The sequence below is a fragment of the Nylanderia fulva genome, unplaced genomic scaffold (assembly GCF_048542155.1).
Source record: "Nylanderia fulva isolate GAGA-0341 unplaced genomic scaffold, ASM4854215v1 Scaffold12, whole genome shotgun sequence".
Lineage (NCBI taxonomy): Eukaryota > Metazoa > Arthropoda > Insecta > Hymenoptera > Formicidae > Nylanderia > Nylanderia fulva.
The window spans coordinates 5045150-5065598 of record NW_028189409.1 but is presented as its reverse complement, the minus strand read 5'-3'; the positions used below and the strand labels follow the sequence as shown (position 1 = coordinate 5065598).

At 35.4% G+C, this 20449-nt stretch overlaps 2 protein-coding genes across 5 annotated transcripts in view; one reads left to right on the top strand and one right to left on the bottom strand.

The window, feature by feature from the left end:
• Positions 1-8097, top strand: part of mura (ring finger protein murashka) — a 50448-nt gene extending 42351 nt beyond the window's left edge. For 3 of the 4 annotated variants that reach the window (XM_029307973.2, XM_029307972.2, XM_029307975.2), the window contains 8 exons: positions 2609-2810; positions 2913-3000; positions 3169-3254; positions 3988-4590; positions 4785-4985; positions 5255-5547; positions 5633-5936; positions 6035-8097. In XM_029307973.2, the coding sequence (XP_029163806.1) occupies positions 2609-2810; positions 2913-3000; positions 3169-3254; positions 3988-4590; positions 4785-4985; positions 5255-5547; positions 5633-5936; positions 6035-6109 (1852 nt within the window). In that variant the 3' untranslated portion in view covers positions 6110-8097. The remainder of the gene's footprint in view (positions 1-2608; positions 2811-2912; positions 3001-3168; positions 3255-3987; positions 4591-4784; positions 4986-5254; positions 5548-5632; positions 5937-6034) is intronic. The other variant, XM_029307974.2, reaches the window with a different exon arrangement.
• Positions 8098-17909: 9812 nt separating this feature from the next.
• Positions 17910-20419, bottom strand: LOC114935257 (uncharacterized). The gene is made up of 5 exons (XM_029308023.2): positions 19717-20419; positions 19097-19391; positions 18597-19027; positions 18366-18506; positions 17910-18154 (listed from the first exon to the last, which is right to left on the bottom strand). Exons 1-5 carry the CDS (start codon positions 20015-20017, stop codon positions 18000-18002), a joined length of 1323 nt encoding a protein of 440 aa, XP_029163856.1. The 5' UTR covers positions 20018-20419; the 3' UTR covers positions 17910-17999.
• Positions 20420-20449: the final 30 nt, after the last annotated feature.

Below are 20449 nucleotides of genomic sequence, written 5' to 3'. Positions count from 1 at the left end.
CACTGTAGCATGCCTGCGCACATACTTATCAATTTCACCGATGACTTTTCCATGTCTTTTTATCGCGGAAAAAGCGACTTATTCTTAGACGTTTTTATCGAAAAATTATTACATTCGCGTTCTCTTGTCCTTTATATATTTTACACCACATTGTTAATTAATACGCGTGAGACTCGAGAGAAAGGATCGAGACACGTTTCAGAGGACGATGAGAAAGAAAATTTAAATGACGCAATGTAATGGAAAAACAATGATATGTTAATGTTACCGAGTCGTATATATACATATATATATAAATTCGCGGGCAAAATATTATATAAATATGTGTTACATCACGTGTTGCGAGAGTCGCGTGTGGTGCGACTATTTTACGAACGCCATACCATTATTACGTAACGTTAACAGTTCGATTTTCATTGATATACATACATTGTTTACGGCGCATCGTTTCACTAAAAGTATCAGGTTTTATATATTTCTCGATTGCGCTTACAGATAAATAAATCCGCGGCTAACAAAAATAAATAAATCGCCGCGCGGCGTTCCAGTTTGTCGAATCGTTAACTATTACGGTCACTTTATTCGTCCGTGCTCTCCTTGTATAGGTCAAGCGAATGCATTCGCGAAGCTAAGCTTCGTCGGATATCTCCTCGTCGTCGAACTCTTCTCGAAAAATTTCTTAATGAAAATTCGAAGATGAAATTGAACTGTCGATATATACAGGGTGTCCCAGACCTACCGTCAAACTTGTTAATGCTAGATTCCTGCACAGAGTTTTCTCTTAGAATTTAGTCTGAAAATCATGGTAATCGTGGGACAATATGGTATTGGAAGAATTTTATCAATAACAAATAATAATGTACATATAGTAAATTTTTCGAACATATCAAATTCTTCTTGTTATGAATATCGCATTATCCCACGATTATCATGATTCTCAGGGTAAATTCTAAGAGAAAATTCTCTCCATGTGGGATTATTTGGAGACGATTTTTCCTTAACGAAAATGTCGAGGGAAGCCATCATTTTTTGCACGTTTTCAATTTTTGTCATCCTGTATCTTTGTATCTAAGCTTTTAAATGAAAAGTCTACTAAAGTAAATTCTACCTGAAATTAGCTGAAGAATGTAGTTTTGTTAATATTTTATTTCTACAAAGTTTAGTTTGCGAGAAATCCGTCAATTGCTTATAATTCGAAAATTATTGGTGCCTCGACATTTTCACCGAAGAAAAATCCAAATGATCCTAGAAATCTTGCCATTAACAGCTTTTACGATAGGTCTGGGATACCCTGTATAGTCGATATAAAATTACATGATCGTCGATTATCGCAATTTTTAAAATGTTTAACGAGAGATAACGAAAGTTTAAACTAAATTTCTTCAGTAAAATTCCTAAAAAAAATGATATTTTTAAAAAATACTTGCAGTGGCAGATAAATGTGCTTTGCAAACATGTTTCCTGAAATGAAAAAAAATACACAAATATCGATTATTATCTTACGAAACGTCTGATAATGTCGAGAAAAGACGAATCTGTTTTTCTCGATCCGTATCTACGTTTGCGTGCTATATCGTATATTATAAATTTTTCTCATCCGCGCGTAAGACGTTCCGCCAAATTTTTATCAAAGGAGAACTGATAATTCTCATATGGCGATTTGTTTACGCCACGTTACATGACACACATTCCTTTCCATTCGTAAATAAGATATGTCGTGGTATACAGATATTGTCGTGGCGCATTCTTGATGACTGCGACTTTCATCATTCTGTTAGCGGAAAGATGTTTGCTTAATTGTAGGACGTTCAAGCATAAACCTCGATTTTCGCTTAATTCGCGACTCGTTGCGTATCATTAATTCTTGCGTTAATAACGGGTTGATTCGTTATAAATATCTCGCGAACGAGAGAAAAAAGAGGAAAAATTTGAACTGACAATTAGAGCGAACCTTGGCAAGATTCTATGCCAGAGAATGAAAACTAAAATTAATTGTCAAAATTGAGATTACGTTCTACATTCGTCGATCGATACGCGTTTTCGGAAACCCGAGATGCGACGAGATATTTTTTTTTCAAATTTGCAATAACATTGAATTCCCCGTCATTTCATCTACTCGATAAACCCGAATTAAATTAACGAGCATTTTATAGTTTCCGGATCACTTTGCATAAACTTTACTCGAAGCAGCGCAAACGATCGCTAATATAATTGCAATTTATTCTCGATTTATTAAACGGGGATTTAATTTTTTTATTCCGAGAGAAATTTTTACATCGCGAAAAATATCCTATACTTTTTTTCTCCTCCGCGCGGATCGCAATTTCGCAAAATATTGTTGCGCAATAGATTATTCCTTCGTAAGGATCGATGCGGTGTGTGCTGCGGAACACATCCTCCGTTCCATATCGCGTATATGTGAGTCATTTCTATTACGAGTGCGGCCGGTATCAGCGTTTTTAGCTCGAGTTATCACAAACACACGTATATACACGCCGAAGATGTATCGCTCGGCGTATCTCGGCGAATTTATTACGTATTTTCCGGCATATCCGTATTGTGTGTTTTGCTGCGACACTCTCGCTTACGTTTTCTGCTATATATACAGAGATTGCCCCGGGGTTGGCACGTCCTCCGGACCGGCTGGCAAGGAAGTTTCCTATCACGGGAACGTGGGTGGATCCAGCGTGGGATACAAGCCACCCCCGCAGCATAGCCCGCAGACGAGGGGTCCGCCACCGCACTTCCCCCAGGAGCCCGTAGGCCCGCCGGCCAATTCCCCTCCGTTGCGCATCAATATCTGCGGACAGGTGAGCGTTATACTTCATTTTTTTTTTTTTTTTTTTTATTATATTTCCTTACCCTTCTTCGTCGACGAGGAAATCACTTAATTGCTTCGCCGCAATTTCCAGGAGAACGCGATGCGCGGACCTATATTGAACATGAGTCCCGGCCTTGGAGCCAGCGGAGTGGACATGGAGTATCGTAGAAACTCTCAAGGTGCGTCTCTTCTCTCGTCTATTCAATTTCGAGTTTGTTATCTAATTTTTTTTGTTCTCCTGCCTAACCGCATGGAGTTTAATTTGACGAGAGAATAGTTTTGCCATCCTCGATCGCGGAATATTGCGGAGATGGAGTTATATAATTCTTCTCCTCTTCTCTTTTCAGCCACAAACCAGCTACCTCTAAGTCCCGTGCAGATCCAACCGTCGCCCCCGTATTACAGACAGCCTAGTCAGGACGATGGCAGAAAAGTGAGAAACGTTGTTTTGTTTCGTCCGTCGATGATGGCCAAAGTGTCACTTCAGTGTTAATTTATTATATATTTTTCGTCAAGTAATTTAGGAAGCGAGAGACAATAGTTAATAGAAAAGCTAAATGTGCAATTTCCAACGATCTAAAAGTAAACTTTATTTAGTCGATTCATAGCTTTTTCTCTCCTAAGTAAATTTGAGAAAACTAGCTCTTCTTGTTCCCTCTGGTATAAAAGTCATTTCAGTCAATCTATTTTTTTTTTTGTTGAGCAATTTAGATGGGAAGCGAAAGACAATGATTAGTAAAAAGAGCGCATAATAGTATAGTAATTAATTCATCGAATTAATTTTTTTATTCGACTAAATTTGTGATTTCTGACGATCTAAAAGTAAACGTTCCGGCTCAGTTTTGTCGATTTGTGTTCTTTTTTTTCCCGAGTAAATTTGAAAGGAAACCACAGAGTTTTCTCGTTACTTTCGGTACAAAATGTCGAAGGACTTTCAGATTTTGATCTTGTGAGTTTTATTCTACAACGAACTTACGTATGCTCGATGCTTGTTTAACGTGTAATATAATATAGTGAAAGTGTTCTTCGACTACTGTACTAATAAAACAAAAATAGTTATAGCTTCTTTTTTGTTTAATCTTGCCAACAAGTTAAGTTTCTTTTCCGATAGATATACTGTTACTCAGATGTGATACGTGAAGTAAAACGGAATGTGTATTTTATAGAGTGAGTCGCCGTCGAGGAAACGTCGTCGAATATCCCGCAACGGCGCCGTGTCCGGGATAGAGGTTCGAGAAACGACGCCCCCGGCTCCGACGCCGCCTCTGCATCCAACCCCACCGCCTTGGGAATTTGCGGGCGCGCCCCAACGGCGCTCCCCACGCAATCACATGTCCACCCGTGGCAGTCCGACGGTTAGGAACCGTTATCAGCGATACACGGACTCGTTCGGGCTCTCCTATCCGTTCCTACCGAGTCACAATCCCCATCAGAGTATCCACAATTCCCATCACGGCCTCCACAATTCCCATCACAACATCCACAGCTCCCATCCCCACGGTCTGCACAACTCGCATCACAATATCCACAATGCCCATCAGCCACATCCCCATCCGCATCCGGCGGCTGGCGGCACGGGACATCATCCCGCTCAAGGTGCAAACGCGCCCGTCGTCGTCGACGTGAGCCAAGTCGGCGTGTCCGGTCTACCGGTCGCCGTCAGCGGGGAGCCCCTGTGGCATCCGCAAGCGACGAGCTACAGAATTCCGTGTCAACTTCATAGTCTCTACGCACCTCATGGAACACACCCGTTCGGACACTCGTGCCAGGTAAGTATGGATCCTCAACTAAACTAAGCTACTTTTTTTGCACACATGTACAATAAAAACCACACGAGATCTGTACTTTACAAAAATACTTGTATGCAAGTACAGATCTCGTTAGGTTTTGATTTGAAGATTGCGTATTCCATTTTGATGGATATTACTTCATTAATATATAAATATATATTGTTCATCCGCAGGTGACGCATCATCACAGTCACTATTCCGCTGCTCACCCAACACATCCGGGACATGGTCTCGTCGGTTCCTTGGTAGGTGCTGCTTCCAGAGGATACCCAACCCCGGCTGGCGGTCCTGTAGCAGCCCTGCATCACACACACGCACCTCCACCACCCGTCCATACTACCGATTATACCGCGCATCATCAACTATCTCAGCAGGTAAATTTGATAAACACTTGGAAAGATAATTGGACTCAATTCAAACTGAATCTTACGCTCATTTATCCATATTGTATCTGTAATCTTTCTAATCTAATCTCTTTATAGGAGGTAAAAGAAACTTCCTTGTCGAATTAAAGAAAACAAAAATTATCCAAATCTCGAATTATATTTAAGCAATTTGTATCAAGTATAATGAAAAGATCTTAGAGTTTTCAAACGATACATTTGCCTGATTGCTAACTGTTGTTTCTCGCGTTTGTTTCTAGAGAGAAGTCGAGCTCGAACTGATCGAGTCCCATCATCATCACCGAGTGGGCGCCGCAACTGGTGCGCCGCTACCATTGCCGCATTCATATTCTCCACCGGCCCTTACGCAGGTAACAACGCCGCCGCCTATATTCCTGTCGGAGACGCGAAACAGTCAATTGGAGATGATGCAGAACAGAACTCGACGAGTAACGTCCAACGTTTTGCGACGACCGAGATTCAGTAGATGGAGAGGCACGACTCCGTTACCACCCATGTCGTATCCGGGATATCTGCTACATTTTCTGTACGCGTAAGACATATCGTGCAATTGTAATAATGCTTACTGCGCGCAACAAAATAACTGATGTTAACAACCGGCGTCATTCATTTCGCAGAGCAATGTTCAGCAATCCACCGCTGTCTCCGTACAATCAGGCCGAATTATCCTCGCCTGACTCTGTGACGGAGAATTACGAGGCATTGCTGTCCTTGGCCGAGAGATTGGGCGAGGCTAAACCGCGCGGTCTGACTCGCGCGGAAGTCGAACAGTTGCCGTCTTACAAATTCAACGCGGAGACACATCAGGGCGACCAGACTAATTGCGTCGTTTGCATGTGTGATTTCGAGGCTCTCCAATCGCTACGCGTTCTACCGTGCTCTCACGAATTTCATTCCAAGTGTATCGACAAATGGCTTAAGGTAAGGAAGAGTCGTATCATCTCTCCAGATTTACCATTTATTGTATATCTTGCAAATTACACGATATTGCATTACGACGATTTTGTTTGCTTTTACAGTCTAACCGAACATGTCCGATATGTCGCGGTGATGCCGGAGAGTATTTCGGAAATAGCAGCGGCAGTAGTGACTGACGCCAAGCCGACGATGTACACTAGCGCGAAACGTCCCAGCCATCGAGGACACTATCACTACCACACATTACGGAGATCCCGGTCGTCGCGTTGCTGCTATTTCACGCGAATCTCTGCTGTTAACAAAGCATTTCCTTCTTCGGTCGCTTTCTTGGGGCGAGAGACGAATCGTCGACATACAAGATTTATTGACGATGAAACATTTTTTCGACCGTTGAGAATAACGATTCTCAAACGGGCTGAATCACAAGTGAAAATTGTTTCGATATTTACGCGATCTCGTTGTGTGTTGAACGCAGAGATATCAAGATCGAGGAACGCCCTAGCGTCTTTCTCGCTTTGGAAGAAATACAGCGAGAGATATATATGCAATAAAAGCAATTTAACAAAACGACGAAATAGCCAAGAGACGTTCCGTTAAGTTTTACGGCGCGCGCATTTCCTATCAAAAAGAAAGAAAATTATACAAGTAGGAGATATTTTGTTTTTGTTCATATAACGCTTTAATTAATATTTTTAACGCTCATTAATTATTCGTGTATTCGTGCTATTCTACATTATCGGAATTATGTACATAAAAAAAATAACTATACGCAGATATCGCAACTTTCCATTAACGTTCCATTTTTTATAGTTTATCTTTCAGTCTAGTGATTGTATATACATATAAATATATATATTTGCATAAATACCCTTATACATATATGTGTGCGCGTACAAAGCAAGTGGTAGTTTTGTTTGGACTTAACCAAAATGTAGAACACGAATTCTCTTTTGCAATAAAAAAAAATGTTTATCGTCAGAGAGATAAGGGAAAAAACTGTAACTTCCTACTGTTATATAAGCTCTTGTGTCTTTGTAGTAGACCAGCTAATTATTTTATTATATTATAGAAATGTAATATGTAAGTAAATTAAAATTACTGGGCACCTTAAGTGCAGTAGGTAGAAATTGTTGGATTATTGCACCGGGATGCCACATAACTATTTTATAAAATATCTATAGGTTCGTGTTTAATTCGACATTTGTTTCTCTCTTGCGGCGATTAATTAATTAAATTAATTATCCATCATCTTTTTTGAGTGTGGAAAAATATGGTGGAATGACTGTGTTGTGTTATTTTGTACATTTTTGTAAAATCTGATTTTAAGCGATACGTTTAAAAGTACGCTACGTAAATTTTGAAAAAAAAAGAAAAAAAATTATGTTATAACCGTGAGAGAGACCCGGCACGCGCATAATAGCCAAGTGCACGCGAAAAAAAAAACGAAACAAAAAAAAAAGAGAACCTAAGAATATCGCTTCTGTTTCCTGCGTATCTACCTCTGATAGAAGAAACAAGACGATTCATATTTTTTTATATACACACATCTCATAAACAATAAACATACCTATGATAAGTGAAGGCAAGAGCGACCGGCTAAAAACGAGATTCAAACGTTTTGAAACGCATTCGATGAGGAAACACTAACGATTTAGAAGTTCTGAAAAAAAATAACAAAACGCTCACTGAATTCAAGTGCTATGCGGATATACTATATATATATAAACTTGATCGAATGTGTACAGTCGCCGCAAATTATTCGTTACGTTAAATCTTTCTAATTAGGATTGAGTATAAACGTTTCGCGCGCGAAACTTTTCTGTAGACACGGTTATGATGTAGATCGAATTTTTTCACGAACAAGTTGTGTGCTTTTTGTTAATTATATGCTTTTAGTTAATTATATAATAATATAATTATATATTAATATAATATAATTATATATTAATATAATATAATTATATAATTATATAACGCTTCCTCGTTTATATACATATACTTTTACGCAAATGTGAGAAAATTGAGAAGATTTGTTTATATTCTTGTTATTTTTAAGCTGTTTCGTGTATAACTGTTAGATAGCGAATGTTATTGGTGAAATATGAATTGTTGAAAGCAATCTTCTTATGTTTCAAAATTAATAAAAATTGCGGGGTATGTAATATATCATTTTTTTACTGATTTAATATAATGTTCACGCTATTTTTCACGGGCTCTCCTTTTTTTCGCTAACATAAACAATCTTTCGTTTCGTTTTACGATTTTTCACGATAATCAAAGAAATTTACATATGTGATTGTGACTGTGAACTCGATAGTCATTTTCAGATATGAATTTATTGATGAACGTGACTAACGTACGCGAGATTACGAAATTACAGGCTACAGTGAAAGAAAATTGGCGAAAAAAATCCGATTGGACGTGTCTGTATATGCGTGTACGTATGTATGTGTATGTGTGCAGAAAAAAAATGTGCGTTTGTCTCTATATACACATTCTTTTTTTGCTTTCAGATACAGTAACGATAATTAATGTGAAAAATATTCTATGGTATCTACACGCGTATATAGATCCATGGAATATGTAATTATATATATATATATATATATATATATGTCGCATTTTGTAATTTAAGCTTCAACAGCGTTAATTACAATATCGATTCTTTTATATATAATATATATATAAAATAGAATGCTACCTATTAAAAAAAAATGTACATTATTACTTGGTGCATCGAGTTCTCTGTTGCAATTCTCTTTCGCGTTAATCGTCTTGTTTAAGCACGTTCGAAAGGATCGCGACGTATCGTTGTGAGAAAAAAACGAAGAAAAAAGAATTGGCTCGATTAGTCGGAATGTCGTTGCCTTCTAAAAAAAAATCATTTCCCGATACATGTGAATAGTATGTGTGGAAGTGTGAATGTATCCGTATGTATCTCCCTTATTCCAAGATACACTTCAGACACACAAACATATATATACGCTGAGAAAAAGCACGGAGAGCTTGACGTCTCGATGTCATGCTTCCTCTTTCTCTGGATCTGTATCCTTCCACTTTCTCAATTGCGTGCCTTTCTGTACACCGATGGAATATCGAGAGAAAGAGAGAGAAAGACGCGAGCATGTTTAAGGAAGCGCGAGCGTACAAATAAGGTCAACCACATGTTGGAGCATTTACGGTCGAAATTTACATTTTTATATCCAGCAAACGTTTAAGAATAACCGTGGAATGATGGTCCGATGTTTTACGAACTATTCGTTGCTATTTCCCTACATCTCAGATTTCTATTTGCGCTCTTGTAATCGGCATCGCGTTTAATATCAAACGTAGCTCATCTGAATTGTGGACGTCTTATATTATCCGCTTATGTCTCTAATGCGAACTAATGGTTCGTTGATCGAATGCGGGATGACAGCTGCAGGAAGATGTCCACCTGCGATTCGCTACTAATCTTGCGCAATGAGAGATTTATCGATGTTTTCTCTCAACGTTATAACTTTACTTCTACTTGAAAGAAATTTTTTTCTTCGCAAATCGACAAACAGTAATAAATTTTATTTATGCGGGAACTCAAAGGATTAATATTAATTTGTTCGCAAATAAAATTGAAGCGGGCTAATTAAGAACCGAGCTCTGTAAATAGTGCACGAATTTTCTTTTTTCTTGTTACAAAATTATTTTGAGTTCTTTTTGGATTCTGTTTTCGTAACATCATCAGCAACTGTCAAGTAAAATAAATTTTATGAAATGTAAATTAATTATTGGATTCGCATACAAGTACATCTAATTCGGAGCATAGATTAAAATCGCAACGAAGAAAATATATACATAAAATTTGATTAAATCGCATATATGTTTCTGATCGAAAGTTTCTATAATTCAATAATCTACGTTTTATTTTATTCTGTATTTAACAGTTGTTGATGATGGAGAAAATCAGGATTGAAAAGATACGAACTTAAAATAAATAATTTTTTAATAAGAAGAAAAAAAATTCGTTTATTAAGAGTTTGTTCAACTCTTAATTAGCCAGTTTCCATTTTATTTGTGAATGAATGCTTCTATAAAAATATTAGAAAATAATGCGATATATCAATTATTATCATTTATTTAATATCCTCGTCAAACTATCTTGTAGTCGAGGATTTATCCGTTATTCATCTGAAGATTTTTCATTATTCGCGATTTGATATATTGAACTGGCTTCTTTAAACATTCGTCTCTGTGAGAGAAATCGCATATACGTAATTACTTTTAATAATGTCATACGGGTCCTAAAGTCCTAAACTTGTTGTCTCACGCACACACACACATACACACATACAGGAAAGAGCTACCTTACAGAAATATCAAAAGTCTTGCAAAGACGACGAGCGAGCAGGCACGTTGATCCTTCCTAGATGCATAAGACATATCATATTTTCATTGCACTCCTAAAAAAAAACGCGCTACTCTCTCTTTCTATCGCGACGCAATGACGGGAGAGAAAAGCGAAGAGACGAGTGTCGAGATGGCTCATATTTAATTAGCTTAAGCTTATACCGACAGGAGATGGAACGAGCGCACGATGGGCAGGAAGCGAAATTTCTCAATTAATTTAATTGATTAAAATCTCGCTTTCTTATTATAAGTAAAACTATTCCATTATTAACATGTTTGTGCACATCATTCGTGACACATCATTTTATCTACGAGTCTATTTATTCGAATGATGAAACGTAATGACAATGACAGCATATTTAGTCCAAGGTGCACAAAGATAATTTTCTCTTAGAATTCACCCTGAAAATCATAGTAATGCAAGAGGAGGCATTTGCCCCCTCTTTGGAATCAATAAAAAAATTAAGCATTTACTGTCCTTTTGAATAAACACTAATTTTCATATTTAATATAAAAAATGAAAATAAAATTTAAAACATTTTTTTAATAAAGAAAAATTAAACAAAAATTAATTATGTTCCCTTCTGGAAAACAATCCTGCGAATGTAATTGCGGGACAATATGATATTGGAAGAATTTTATAAGAGTTTCTCTGATTAATATGTACCACAATAAAAAATATTAATATCCACCATAATAAAATATAAAAAATATGTTCGATTAATTTTACTATGTATATATTAATATGTTTTATTGTGGTAAATATTTAATTAGAGAAAGTCTTATCAAATTCTTCCAATACCATATTGTCCCACGATTACCATGATTTTTAGGATAAATTCTAAGAGAAAATTCTCTCCGTGTGAACCTAAGACACTTGTGATGTGAGTCAAAGAATAAATGATCGTAATTAGTTGATAAAATAAAAAAAAGTAATGAAATTTTTTTTAATTCAACAGCGATCCCTGCCTGTCTAACGTGACGTTCCTTAAATTTAGATTAAGATAGTATAATTTAATTATCAGTAACACGTATCTCTTAAGCAGTTAAGCATACTTTTAATGACTATTGTATCTCAGTCGCGGTCGATTTCTGGAATGTCTTACGAAAACTTGACGAAATTATTTATACATAATTGAATTTTATCTCCAAGTTTGAGAAGAGCACATTTTATTCGCGGTATATCAATAATAAAAGAGTAATTCTTTGCCCTCCTTGTGCGAGAAACGTTCGAGAAATCGATCGTCAAACAGTACCAAAAGTAATTGTTCCGTATATTTAGCAAAGCCGCGAGTTGTTTTTAAATAAGTATAACGATAAACCTGTATATGTGTGTGTCTGTGCGTGTATGGGAATTTTACAGAAGAGACACGTATTACGGTAACGCAAATAGTCAGCTGGTACAAGAACTTTCTCCGTGCAACATATGTCGCGATTCATTTAAATTCCAAAATAATCGTAAAATTAATTGATTCTCCGAGAAGAAATAATTTACGGAAAACACAGTTGAGCTTTCCCTCTTTTTTCGAGAAAAAAAATTAATGTCTTTTTTTTTTGTTTTAATAAACCGTGTCATCTTTAATCGGTGCCTGAAAGCGATCACACTCTATACTTGCACGTATATTTTACACGAATATACAGCGATATAATTTTTTCTAAATCTCTGCTTGTGCGAACCGTGCACTGAAAAAGAAATTTGCTAACTTGACTAAACCTTTCAACTAAATATTAATTTGTTGATTTTACATATAAAAATATTTAAATTAAATATGACATATTAAATCTCATAAAACGCATATTTGACTTAAATACTAATATATGTTCAATTAACAAAATAGTAATTTAGTTGAAGGGTTTAGTCAAGTTATCCCATTTTTTCAGTGTGTAAAATATTTACAGTTACGTATTTTTTTTTTTTTTCGACAGCAAGTATAACGAAAAAAAAGAGAGAAGCGAGTGATGTAATATTTTTCTGCATACGATCGCTGAAATAATTGTAATTCCGTCACGCTAATGTCAATCTTGACACAAGGTCAACGCGCTCACAACTTGCGAAAAGCTCGCCACCCTTTCAACGATAATCATATCAAGTGACCTGACGATAGAGGCTTATTTTTCATATTCCCGCAAAACGCAAGGACCGAGTCGCAGCGAGTTAAAAAAATAAATACAGAGACATCACAATCCAATCAAACACCGCCCGCGTTTCGTAGAGAGTAGAAGACATACACGACTGGGTTATCAGTCACATTTATATTTCAAGTAGAATTGAATACTTCGGAATTCGCTTATCTCTCAGTCACAGAATATAAAAATAAAGAAAAAGAGATAAATAGTTCCAAACTATTATACCTTCCTACAAAAATCGCAGATTCTTTGATGCAAAATGGAATTATTCAATTTTCTTTCAATCTTAAAGAATGAACGAAAATAATTTACACTGTAAATTAACATCTCTCTCTCTCTATATATATAGCTACGAAAATTAATTTACTTTGTTAAAAAATTTATAATATGACGTTCAGCAATCAAAATATAAAATGTTGGAAATTGCAAATTTTTATCAACAATGATCTTTACCACTTTTAGCTGGAAAAAAAGATTGAATCTAAATTATTCTAAGAATCTGTCGATGAAAGAAACGGCGATATAGTTCTGGAATACATCCTGTATAGAAAGACTTTGTTACACATATCCGAAGAAAAAATGCTACATATATATTATTTGATATATAATTTTGTAGCATTACACAGATCGTTTGACACTTTTGTGAAGAAAACAATGATTTAAGATTCTATAAATATGTAAGAACGATTTATTTCCGATCTCGTTGCGTGTATCCGTTTTTATCGAACATTATTCCGAGTGTGAATATAAATTTTTGAAAGACAGTGTTGAGGTAGTAGAGATGCAACATTTTGGGAATTCGAGTTAGAGCTATCAATTTATGTGCACGACTTATCGTCAACGATCGATGTTGATTGATATGATTTTAGGGACTCGAGAGAATTAATTGCGTAAAGTGACGCAAAGAGATAGAATCGCTTCTATTTTAATATAGAATGAATTGTTTTTTCTCGCAATTGCTTAAATTATTATTAAGATCGGCAGGGAGTTGTCGCTAATTTTTAATTATTTGCCTAACCCATCGTACAATAGTTCAGTGCTATGTATTAGTTATGATAATTAATTTATCAATTAGTTATTGTTGTTATTAGTATTGTATTTCTGCTTTATTATTATTATTATTATATTGATATCGATTATAGTTATGATTATTATTTGTATTATTAATTAATTAATTGATTTATTGTATTAATATTGTTATATTGTATCCGCCCCAGCAAAAGGAGAGAATAGGCTTTTACTCATCAGTCTGTGTTTTCAGTGTTTGGAATGTGTGTTGATCGTGATGCAAATCACGAAAGAAATTTCGAAAGCGTTGTAAAAAGCAAACTACTGTACAGACGCAAACACATAACGATGCCAAACATTCTATATCGCTAGCATTACATTATTATTATTATTACTATTATTATTATTATTATTATTATTATTATTATTAATATCTCTATGTGATTATATGATTATACACCACTATTATTCTTATTAAACGGATTATACACGTTTTTTTCATATAAAACTATCATTGGTTATCATTTTCATTTTCGACCAAAATTATATATGAATTTTTAAAAATAATTTTGCGCGTGTATGTGTGTGAAATGTTATTTTATTTTTTTTGGGGGGGGAGAATATATGTATTCTTGAATTGAGCAAATTTAATTTCGAAATATTTCTTATTATTTTTGAATCTTTGAATTGTTTTCGATTCTTTCGCGATATTACTTTTTTAATACGAAAAATATAAAGGGTACCCTCAAACAGAATTGCAAATTAAATTAATTTGGTCAGACTAGATTCTCGCTTCTAAAGAAGAGTGATGAAAGAGAAGGGTTCGAGGGAGGGTTGAAGGGGAGAGAAAGGCAGGGAATTGACAATGCGAAAGCAACAGGAATGAAAGCGAAAGAAAGGGAACAGAGAAAGCGTAAAATGTGGCGGGAGGGTTGATTCGCTCGCAAATCAGTAGTAGATGAGAGGGAGAGAGAGCAGGGAGACGAAAGTGAAGGGTGGAAAAGGGCAGAAAGAGAAGGAAAACAGAGAGAAAATACCCAGTCTGCGTGTTCGACAATTTAAGATGGATATGCTCATATCTCACGGTACAGGGCGGCGACGCGGACAGCTTCATTCCCTTTAAACAGACGCGCTCTCGGCTAGCTCGGCTTTAACGAAAAGCCCCTGGTACGTAGAATTTATGGAGGGTTGGGGCTGGGAGCCGTGGGCTTTGAAGTATCGAGAGTTTCTCTCCCCTTCGGGCTTTTCTCCCCTTCGTCGGCGCGACTCACCCCTTTTCTCTTTCTCTCTCTCTCTCTCGCTCCTTCTTCTCTTTCTCTTTTCTCTATATCTGTACAAAAATCGTTATTTCTCTTTTTCCCCTATTCTTTCTCTTTTTTCTATTGTTCTTTTCGCCATTCTGCCATATTAATTCCATTGTTAAAATCGAATGTGTCTCGTTTGAATTTGCGTTTTTCCTCTTTTTCAGATTTAGAATATATATAAAAGTTCTATATATTTTTTTTTCTTTATGTCATATGTAGCGGAATCATTTTTCATAAGTTTCTTTGCGATATCTATTTTTTTATCGTTTTATGTGAAATATTATATTTTCTCCTTTTAACATTTTTTTCTGCTAAATATGCATAACATGTATTTTCGTTCTTCTTAAACGATTGCACTTTCAATCCATTTCTTTTCTCATTGCATCCAACTGCAGCTTCGATTTTTCTCGCTTTATATGTATTTGTTTGTTTTCACTGTCTGTATGCAGCATTTGAGAAAGCTTGGTTTCGCTTCACAATATCGATGCAATAAATAACTGCAAAAAAAAGAAAGATAGAAGAGAGACAGAGAGAGGGCTGCGAGGATAGCCTCCTCAAAATCAATTCGCTCTACGGGATTAAAGTGCCTCAGGATTGTATCGCGTGGGCGCCGGCGACGCAATCACGAGACACCCCTGTGGAAGAACTTAAAAAAAGACGATTGGAATTTATACGTTTCAAACCTATAAATCCCTAATCTTCGCAATCAGAGATGAGTTAAAGGATTGTTGGGTATTTTTCTCGTCTTTCTTCAGTTGTGTGCTATTCTTGTTATGAGAAATGCCATATCGATTTTAACTCTTAAAATTGACATTTATAAACAATGTAAATTAATTATTTTGTTCATTCTCGTACTCGATTTACTCAAATAACATTATCTATGTAACACGGAAAGGAATAATTTATTCCTTTCGATAAAAATGTAAGTGATCGTTTATCTATATTTATTGTTACAGAATTATTCCATCAATTTTTTTCCCAATAGTTTTTAAATAATCGATGACAATACTATAATAGTCGAGAGTTTAACGAAAATCAATATTGACGAGATAAAATAGTTTATTTATCTTTCTAGTATTTGCTATCGTCGCATTTATATAAATATATTGTCCGAATTAAATCTTGGATCTTTCGTTTCAGTCTAATCGTGACAAAAATTCTGCAAAAGGTCGAGAATCAAACGTGAAAGATTTGTTTCGATGCACATGCAATAGTTATAAATGAATACGTACATATGCACACACGTATCAGAATTCAAAATTTTTGTATTTGATATGCATCTAAAGATGACGAAGAAAGATTGAAAGATTTGCATACACGCAAATGATATATATATATATATGCATGATATATCGAGAAAATTATGCAATATTACGTCAAATTAAAATATTTGATTTAAAATTTTAATTTAATTTTAAAATTAGATTTATTTTGATTTTGAAATTAATTTAAAAAATAAACTTTTCTTTTCACGTTAATATATATATTTCAATAATCGTCTTTTTCATCCGCAATGTATGAATATTGGAAAATTAATTGATCGAATAAATAACAGAAAATAATCTTATGTAATAATAAAATTTAACTTTACACAAAACGTATTGAGTAAATTGAAAAACAATTATGTGACACTTCTAAAGAATTCACTTTGTAATATTACAAAACCGTAATCTTCAAAATCAGAAATAATTGAAGTGAAAATTTTGAATTTTCGTATTTTTTTTTGTTACAAGAATTAAATTTAATTTTTTTGTCATTGAATAATGAAATTCAAATGTCAAAATAGGTACATTATAGAAAGTCATGTTATATTTTACAGAAGAAATCATTAACAGAAAAATGCAAAAGCATGTTCTTCGAAATGAATTTCTAATTTCGAGGATAGAACATTTAATCTCATAAATTAAATTGCTGTTTTCTTTTAAACTGCCTACATTTTCGACGTGATCGAGAGGAGTTTAAGATCTAGAGTCGCAAGACATCTTTCATCTTTGAACGAGATCGTAAATATAAGATTTATTTTCCGTATGTGACACATAAGATCAATTTAATGTTGGAGCCCGAAATTGCACACTTGACGACTTGGATTAATTGCAATGGACAAAAAAAGTACTATTGCTACCGTTAACACATTCGAATATTATCTTCACAATCGCGCTGCTTTATTGCCTTCCCTTCTACGAAAAAAATAGCGAAAAATGATGTGAAGGATAACAAGTGTAGACTGTAAGTTATAAGTACATGTGTATACCAGAACGCAATGTATAAAAAGCAATATTTACCACACATATATATACATATATATACAATATGTATGTATGTATATGTATATGATTGTTACGTACACACTCGTACACATATACGTAAATGATTATACACCCACCCCGTTCCCGATTGTCGGAAATTTGCCATTTTTCAATTGTAAATTACTACTAGATAGGATGTGCGCTTTGTAAGGATGCGAGTATTGTCCATATTGTATATATAACGTGTGGCGTGACGAGTGGTACGAACGAAAAACAGCTAAGACATTGTTTAGAAAAAAAAGAGTTGTTGTCTAAGGAAAATAATGTGTCTTATATATGTATGGCAAATAGACGATGAGAAACTCTCACGATATTTCGCGTACTATAAAAATAACGATTTACGATGTAATAGGTGTGTTCTTCTCGCAGTAGAGGGACTGAAGGTATAGTAGTTTGATAATTACTTGAAAGAAAGAGAGAGAGAGAGAGAGAGAGTGAGTGAGAGAAAGAGAGAGAGAAAGAAATACAGTTACAAAGTCACGAGATATGCTTTGTCTTGTTATAATCAAATACTTTGTATTATGTAGCACAGGTTGTCATTAAACGTGTGAACAAACCTATATCATTAAAATCACTTCAATCAAATTGACATATATTAATCAAATTGTGTGACATCATATATATATTGCACCCTTGCATATATCCTGCTTATGTTCACTCTATAAATGAGGGAGAAGACGACATTAAGGAATCTCCGTTAGCGATATGACAATTTTCCAGAATTTTTTTTCGCGAAAATTTTATTACCAAAAGACGTTTTGTGTATATAATATTTCTCGCAACTTTGTAATTAAATATCTCGGCGATTGAGTCTCAAACGAAATTTGCGACTAAGTGAAAAAACAAAATTTTCGCAAATACCTTTTAATTTGTTACGTTAAAGATACTTGGAATACAAGAGTTGGGTCTCGTGAAAGATTCTTCCAGATTTCTCGCGATCACTCATGCGCTGCAATCGTTTTCCTGCTGCTCATCTTTAAGTGATTCCCCTTTTTATCGTTGAACGTATTCTCCTGCGCTTCGTCGGAATCGATTTCCAGGATCGATTGCCACGGAATCGGATTTACATACGCTGGTTTCGCTTTCTGATGAGCTATAAAATAACAGATCGTTTCAGAATGCATTTTATTTGAGAAAATAAAATTGAGTAAATAATATATATGTATCTATAATGAATAATGAAAAAGCTATCTCGGTGAAGGATGACGTGAAACATCCTGTATTATCCTTAAATGTACATTATATTTACATTTTTTTTATCTTTCTCTCATTTATTATTTAGGATATTATATTATTATACGTACGAAGTAATCCTTGTGTAGCGGGCTTGGGTTTATTCTTGGAGTTCTCTCTCCACTTCTCGTAAGCCTTGGAACTCTGCTCCAGCCGTCTCTCGCGTTCCTCGGCCATCTTCTTCCGTCTCATCTCCTGCTCCTTATGTCGAGCTGCAAAACAGGACGATTAACCCTTATCGCGCGCATTCGAAGACTCAAATAAATTCGGATAAGTTACGCGGAAAGTTATATCGCCCATACTCTTTTGCTCCTCCTTCTTCCTCTGAATCCACTGACGAAGGTACAAAGTCTTCGCGACGGCGGCCTTATCCTCGATCTCCTTCAAACGTCTTTGCAATTCCAATTCGTTCTCGAGGATCGCTTTCCTCTCGAGCTCCTGCTGCCTCTTCCTCTCTATCCACTTGAGAAAGTTTTCCTTTTCCAGCCGCGCCTTTGCTTCCTTTTCTCGCGCCATTCTCTCCTCCTCCTCCTGTCGCTTCTTCGCCGCGCGTTCCTCCTCTTCCTTCCTGCGTTGCGAGGCCTCGTCCTTCCTACGGATCCATTCCGAATGGCCGATTCTTTTACCATCGGCACCATTTGACACCTGGCAATCGTCGACGCTTGGACCGGTCGAGAGCGACGTCATAGAAATTCGCACGACTTGGCGGTTGTTCGAATGACTTTCGCGATATCTGCGATAATTTTATTACATTTATATATTTTACAATGAGAATCTTTATATAAAGATTAATGTAACGAACTGGTCTCGTTTCGTCGTCTCTTCATTCTGATCGACATTCGTCGAAACGCTGTTGATCTTGCACCGTCGTTCTATTCGCGCGGTCCTCCTGCATGATTGATCATCCACGGATCGAACGGTGAACGATTCGGAAGACAATGCGGTATCTGGTAAGGATGTCGAGTAACATCTATAGGTGCTCCGTCCTGTACCGTTCTGTACCGGATGTTCGATCGCATTCTTCATGGAGGGTAGATCAATCGTCGAAGACTCGGAATCATCGTGATTCGTGTTGATTATATTTCCGTTACAATATCCTATGAGAAAATCAATTGCAAAATATTAATGAAAATTCATATAAGAAAGTTGCAATTTCTACAGTAAAAAATATATTGCAAATATATTAAAATATATATTTTATTAATTATAAATCAGTAATTATAATTGTTAAAAAATACGTGTGTGTTTTAAGTTTGATTTTGTGACTGTGCTAAACTTTTTTTATCATTTAATTGTTTAAATAAGATTAGTTTCATTTAATTTTTTGCTAAAATAATGTTAAATTAAACAAAGATAGAAGATTATTATTTAGAAATTGTTTAATTATTTTTTTATATATTAAATATGTAATATCCTGCTCACGATCATTCTCATCAGATCTATGAATCTGCGTCACGTCGTCGTGTTCCTCTTCGCCGACAGACTCCGTATAAATGGCAGGGTTGATGTACCGAATCTCGGGGCCGGAACTCGAGGTTTTCGCCACATTTTCTTGAGTTCTATCGTAATTTGCGCGATGATCGACGAGACCAATTTCCCTTTGATCAGATTCATTAGAATCGGATTCCGTCTTCCAGCTGTCAACGTCACTGTCATTGATCATTGTTGTATGCTTTTTCATCGAAACTGATTGATATTGACAATCAGTTATTACGTTCGACATGATGCATAATTATTGCTGTAACGTTTCGTCGCACGATTCGTTAGTGTAAAATATTCTTACAAAAGTGTTATTTTACATTCGAATAATCATTTACATACGAGAAAACCCATCCATGATGAATCCGATGTTGCATTTTTTGAAGAACAATAGCGAATCCTTTAAAGGACTGTTTGTAGATGTTGAAGTTTGATATAAATTCTTTTACCATGTATAACACGATATTATATTGTGTCTAGATAATTTCAAATAATTATTTAAATTATAATTTTAACGCGTAAAAATCAGTAAACAATAAAATCAATGTACTATTATATATATATTTTAGATACTTTTCCTCACATCAAAAAGAAAAATAATAATTCAAAATTTTTACATTTTACATTACATTTTGTAACACTGTCTCGAGGGAAGATTTCAAAATGAAAAAATTGT

Excerpts from the sequence above, each read along its gene's own strand:
- LOC114935257 (XM_029308023.2), bottom strand. The coding sequence starts at position 20,017 with ATGTCGAACGTAATAACTGATTGTCAATATCAATCAGTTTCGATGAAA. Across the intron at positions 18,507-18,596 it reads GAAGAAGGAGGAGCAAAAGA|CTCGACATAAGGAGCAGGAG; the intron begins GTATGGGCGATA and ends CCTGTTTTGCAG. Across the intron at positions 18,155-18,365 it reads CGCTACACAAGGATTACTTC|CTCATCAGAAAGCGAAACCA; the intron begins GTACGTATAATA and ends GTTATTTTATAG.